This window comes from Xenia sp. Carnegie-2017, unplaced genomic scaffold (genome assembly GCF_021976095.1).
Source record: "Xenia sp. Carnegie-2017 unplaced genomic scaffold, XeniaSp_v1 HiC_scaffold_6, whole genome shotgun sequence".
Classification (NCBI taxonomy): domain Eukaryota; kingdom Metazoa; phylum Cnidaria; class Anthozoa; order Malacalcyonacea; family Xeniidae; genus Xenia; species Xenia sp. Carnegie-2017.
In genome coordinates this window covers 18,535,348-18,541,347 of record NW_025813526.1, presented here as the reverse complement: position 1 = coordinate 18,541,347, position 6,000 = coordinate 18,535,348, and the positions used below count along the sequence as shown (strand labels likewise).

General features: G+C 42.4%; 1 protein-coding gene across 1 annotated transcript; it reads left to right on the top strand.

Annotated features, from left to right (window-relative positions):
* Positions 1-2,568: 2,568 nt before the first annotated feature.
* On the top strand, positions 2,569-5,712 carry LOC124457235. The gene is made up of 4 exons (XM_047007516.1): positions 2,569-2,808; positions 2,896-3,966; positions 4,609-5,064; positions 5,131-5,712. Exons 1-4 carry the CDS (start codon positions 2,569-2,571, stop codon positions 5,710-5,712), a joined length of 2,349 nt encoding a protein of 782 aa, XP_046863472.1.
* The last annotated feature ends 288 nt before the right edge of the window (positions 5,713-6,000 follow it).

Genomic DNA, 6,000 nt, shown 5'->3' with positions numbered 1-6,000 from the left:
CATCATCAAGCAACAGTTTAGGCTTTTGCACAAAACAAAACTGCATTGCATTCCCTACCACTTTGTCAGTTTTGTTCCATTGTCACTTATGTTACATTTATCTCTTGAGTCCAGTTGTCCACTCAAAAACGAACATGTTTTGATGTATTTTCGTCCTCGTCAGGCTGCTCAATGTTTTCCACGGAGTTCTCAAGAGCTTCGTTTATTATCTGAATTTTATATGCGTTTTTTTAAAGTAATGCACTATAATTACATTAAAAACTGCTTGGCTACAAGACTTTACCTCTAATTTTTTGCGCTTTGCATACGCGTTTCTAGTTGCTTCCGGTTTCCGTTTATCACCAACTTTCGACCTCGAATAGTCGAAGATCGTTGGTATTGCGTCTTTCTTTAACCTTAACCTGGTTGGTCGCCATCCTAAAGATTTCAGGACTCCGGGGTTTTGGACAAAACAGCAGGCTTCAAAGTGTGCCGAACAGAGCTTTGACCTTTTCGAAGGATTCCAATTTTTCCTTTTCACCTTATCGACCCATGCTTTTCGTAAAGAATTTTTAGCGGGGAAACTGAAAAACCCAACTTTTTCCGCCTTAGATTGGTTCTTAGAAGAACCGAGTTTGCAGTTAAATGCCACACAGTAAACCATCTTAAAATAGCCGATCAAAATCAAACTTTATTTATGAATTCATATTTGCCGCTTTCTCGCACAAAATGTCAATGGCAACTATTACGTCACGCCGAGTACTTTCCGACGATAAACTGACGGAATATTTTTTACTTCTATTGAAAAAAAGCACAAATTCACACGTTGATATCTCTTAAAATAATCATGGGATTGTTTTCAAATTTTCTTTGAATAGTCTACGCAATATATACATTTTATATGTCAAATAAACAGAAATATGAATTTTGCATTTTAGGTGACCTTTAAGATTTCTCACAAAATCTAAATACAAAATTTTTGTTATCCAGACACAAAACTAGTTTTGAAATGAATGCTATATTAACTCGAGTTTTTCACAAAAATTAAGTGATATGTAAGAGATGTCGTTCTGTTAATTTGACGAATTACTTGTGGCGTAGCCAGACTTAAAATTTTGTCGTGTTGTATAAATTTTTCTGTGTTCTCTTGCTGTAAAATCAATAGATTTCTAAAGACATGAATAATGAAAATGATTGAAAATTGACATAGCAAAGGAAAATTTCCAAGCTGGCTACGTCACTGTCAATTAATAAATATATATTTCACTTTACAAACGAAACTCATTAACGTACAAAAAATAGAGCCATGCTTTGTGCATTTCATTCAATTCACGAACAGACTACATGAAGCCAAAGTCGGCAGTTTCCTTCCAAGTCTTTCCATGTAAACGATAAACATGACAACAATAAAATATTCAAGAGTTTTTGAAAAGAAACGCGAAAAAAATAAGTAAACAGTAATTGGCTGCAACTTTGGCACAATTTCTAATATAATTTCAGAAAAAATCTTTCAGAGGAGCTTCATTGTGCATGAATAAAACAACAGTCAAATCCATTAATTTAAAATGGAATCCAACAGTGGGCTTCTCCATTGTACCAGGTCAAAAATTGCTGCGAAATAGTGTTTTAGCATGTCTTTAACAATTGCAAACTGCAACCCTTTTTACATGCTGATTACCTTAAAAAAAACCTGTCCTGGCTGTCGAAACCTCAGTCAACAACAACAATAACAGTCCTTCTCAGGACTATACTAACCTGGACGATCTACATTTACAAGCATGTAACGATACTCCCGGCTTCAAACCATTTACTTTTAAGAAATTCATCAAAAAGTTGTAAATATTTACAAGCAAAGCAAATAAAATAGGAAGTGGTATTAGAAGCCTAGAATTTAGAATTGTAGTCACAAGCCTGCTAATATATACAACTCATATTACCCAAATAGATATGATATAGTGGAAAGTTTTAATTTCTAAAATGGCTAATACCTGGGTTCATTAAATTGTTAAGACAACTTAGCAAACTGATCAACTAGTTTCAATAGTTTAAAAATCTTTGTGTCACAATCTTGTCCATTTTCAACAATGCCATGATTTGGAAAAAGTTGAACAAAGTGATCACCATTAATATAGAAAAAATTATGCTTTTTATTCTAAAGGTATATGCCGCCATTTACTTAAATGCATAGAGAAACACGATAAATTGAAGGCATTACTGTAGCAATAGGGTGGTCAGACACCCTGACAATACAAAAACAACAACTGTCTAAAAAGCCACAGGCACTATGGAGTCTTGTGACCATCTGACACCTGCTTCCAGCAAACCCCCACTGCCTTGTGGGAAAGGTCTTTGCTAAGACTAAAGGCTAAAGGAAGGTGAACCTCAAACAACTCACTACGGAGATGGGACCCCGTAAAGGCAACCATGTTCAGTCAACGACAACTGGATTGGCAGTCCCTGCAGTGGAGTATTGTTGCCAGCACGTCCTGACTTGTTCTTCCCGCTGGAGAACAGCAGTGCCCCACCGAGAGAGTGTCCTGGTAATGCAAAGCCAGTGCCACTTAACATTTTGCATGCAGTTCTATGGAAATGAATAAGGAAGCTAGACATGATACCGGCTCGAACGTCGCCCGGGTTACCAAGGTTCGCGCTGGTCCGCTCCCGCTCCGGCGACCAGTGAGAAGTAAGCTAGGACGCAAGGTGGACCGCAAGGAGGACATCAAGAAACATCTGAGACTCGCAGGATGGAACGTGAGGACGCTGCTTGATCGACCTGGATCTAAACAAACCGGAAAGGCAAACAGCGCTAGCAGCAAGGGAGTTGTCAAGGTACAGCATCGACGTGGCAGCACTGAGTGAAACCCGGCTGGCTCTAAGTGGCAGCTTGGTTGACCAAGGATACACCTTTTTCTGGAGTGGAAGAGAGGAGAGGGAGAAAAGAGAGGCTGGAGTTGGTTTTGCTATAAGAAACCAAATCGCCCAGAAGTTGGAACAAGAACCGGTAGCTGTAAGCGACAGAATAATCACTCTACGCCTTCCTCTGCAGGGGACGGTGTGGGCTACTTTGTTAGTGTCTACGCCCCGACCATGACTAACCCTGATGAGATAAAGGAAGATTTCTATCAGAAGTTGAGGGAAACTATCAGAGAAGTGCCCAGCACCGATAAGCTCATTATAGCCGGAGACTTAAATGCCAGAGTTGGAGATGAAGTGGAAAACTGGCCTGGAGTATTGGGACATTATGGCGTGGGCAAGTGCAACACCAATGGAGAACTCCTCCTAGCCTTGTGCTCTGAATATGGTCTGGTGATAACCAACACTGTTTTCAAGCATAAGCACACCCACAAGACGACATGGATGCACCCGAGGTCTAAGCACTGGCACCTCATCGACTACGTGATCACTAGGCAGAGAGACCAGAGGGACATAGTCAACACCAGAGCATTTAGAGGGGCTGATTGCAACACAGATCATAACATGGTGCTGTCCAAAATCGCCTTCTCACTAAGGAAACAAGTCAAGAAAACTGGAGGACAGCACAGGTACAATCTCAACGTGGCCAGACTGAAGTGTGACAATGTGCGCAAAGACTTTCAGAGAAGTATGACAACATCACTACAGGAGAGCACAACAGGAGACTCGGATGTTGTAGGGAAGTGGGAGACGTTAAGGGATACAGTATTTAATACAAAAGAAATCCTAGGCAAACCGAAACGCAAGCACCAGGACTGGTTTGACGAAACAGACGAGGAGCTAAACAGACTATTAGAGGAGAGGAACCAGGCAAAAGCAAGACAGCTGACTGTAAACACCAGGTCTACCAGGGCAAACCTTGCATCAGCACGCAGCAAACTACAGAAGTACACCCGACAGAAGAAGTCTCAGTGGTGGGAGACCAAAGCAGAGGAACTGCAGCACGCCGCAGCAGAAAACGACATGAAGTCCTTCTATGGAGGTCTTAGAGAAGTATATGGCCCACAAAGAGAGGTACTGCCCAACTGCTCGCTCTTGATGGAGAGACTGTGTTGACAGACAACAAGAAGATACTGGAAAGATTTGCTCAGCACTTCGACCAGTTGTTAAATCTGCCTGGAAACGTGGATAGTGCTGCTCTTGCGAGCATCACCCAACGTCCAACAGTCCACGTACTGGATGAGCCCCCAAAGATGGACGAACTTCTGAAGGCGATCGCAGCAACTAAGGAAAGCAAAGCTCCTGGATGTTGTGGGATACCTGCAGAAGTATGGAAGTATGGTGGTACAACACTCAAAGAGAGGCTGCTAGATGTGATCGGAGATATCTGGATAGGAGAGAAGATTCCACAAGATTGGAAGGACGCAATATAGTCCCTATATTCAAGAAAGGCAGTCGTAAAGAGTGCGGCAACTATCGCGGCATTTCTCTACTCTCAATCGCTGGGAAGGTGATGGCTCGAATACTCCTCAATCGTCTGAACGAAATGATAAGTCCCAGAGTAATTCCTGAGACCCAGAGTGGATTTCGGAGTGGGCGGAGTACCATGGATATGATATTCAGCCTACGACAGGTTCAGGAGAAATGCACTGAACAGAACATGCCCCTCTATGCAGTTTTCATAGACTTTACTAAGGCCTTTGACACTGTCCCTAGAGGCGGCTTGTGGGCAGTACTGAAAAGTTTGGCTGTACGGATAAGATTATCAATCTCGTGAAAGCGTTTCACGAAGGAATGCAAGCTAAAGTCACTCGTGGGAGCGACTGCTCTGAGGGATTCGCTGTCTCAACAGGTGTAAAGCAAGGGTGTGTGCTGGCTCCGACAATGTTCTCATTCTACCTGGCTGCCATGCTGGAGGTTGCCTTCGAGGACACAAGGGAAGGTATCTACATCCAGACTAGACATGATGGGAACCTATTCAACGCCTCACACTTCAAAGCTAAGACACGCACAACACGTCAGCTTGTCAGAGATATGCTTTTTGCATACGACTGTGCTCTGGTTGCACACAGTGCAGCAGAGATGCAGGCATTGGTGGACAAATTTGCACAGGCTGCCGCTATGTTTAGCCTCAAGATAAACATCAAAAAGACTGAGTGCCTCTACCAGCCAGTAAAGCTTCTACTCCCTCCCCCAAAACCCTGTGCAATCACCATAGACGGATAGCCTCTTGTCCAGACCACAGACTTCAACTACCTGGGTAGTACAATCTCCAGCAATGCTAAGATTGAAAAGGAGCTGAGGAACAGAATGGGAAGGGCGAGTGCAGCGTTCAGGCAACTAAACGATCGGCTATGGCAAAATAAGCATGTCTCGACCAGAGTTAAAGCCAAGGTCTATCAGGCGGTGGTGCTGACAACACTCCTTTATGGAGCGGAGGCATGGACAATCTACAGGCTTCAAGTGAAGAAACTGAGTGCGTATATGATGCGACAACTGCGGGACATTCTGAAGATATCATGGCGGGACAAGATCGCAAATGCTAAGATTCTCCGTCTGACTGACCTGCCACACATGGCTGACATGCTGATTCAAAAGAATTTAAGATGGATTGGTCATGTCCATCGTATGGAGAGATCTCGTTTACCACGCCAGCTATTGTACAGTCAACTAGTAGAAGGGAAACGAAACCAAGGCCGACCTCGACTCAGACTCAAAGATGTCATGAAACGAAATCTAAAGAGGAGAGACATCAACGTGACAACCTGGAAGCAACTGGCTGATAACAGACCGGCCTGGAGAGCTTCAATCCAACCATAGAACAGTCCTCGTCACTTACGACTGACTGCATGATGATGATGATGATGATGACTGTAGCAATAACATATATAAATTTGCTCATCACTTATTGTTAATAAAAAGATCCTTCAGCAAAAGTGAAACGATATGGTTGGACTAAATTAGAAAACAAAATCAAATTTTTACAATTTCATAATATCTTGTGCAATGAGAAACGTTAACATGTGTCTTAGCGTTTCAGCAATTATGAAAGCATTTTGGAATTGATATACAAATTTTAAATCTACTAGTTAGCAGTTTTTCAAAATA

Coding starts and splice junctions, on each gene's coding strand:
- LOC124457235 (XM_047007516.1), top strand. CDS start 2,569: ATGAATAAGGAAGCTAGACATGATACCGGCTCGAACGTCGCCCGGGTT. Junction 2,809..2,895: donor GCAGCAAGGGAGTTGTCAAG/GTACAGCATCGA, acceptor CTTTTTCTGGAG/TGGAAGAGAGGAGAGGGAGA. Junction 5,065..5,130: donor CTGAGTGCCTCTACCAGCCA/GTAAAGCTTCTA, acceptor CCTCTTGTCCAG/ACCACAGACTTCAACTACCT.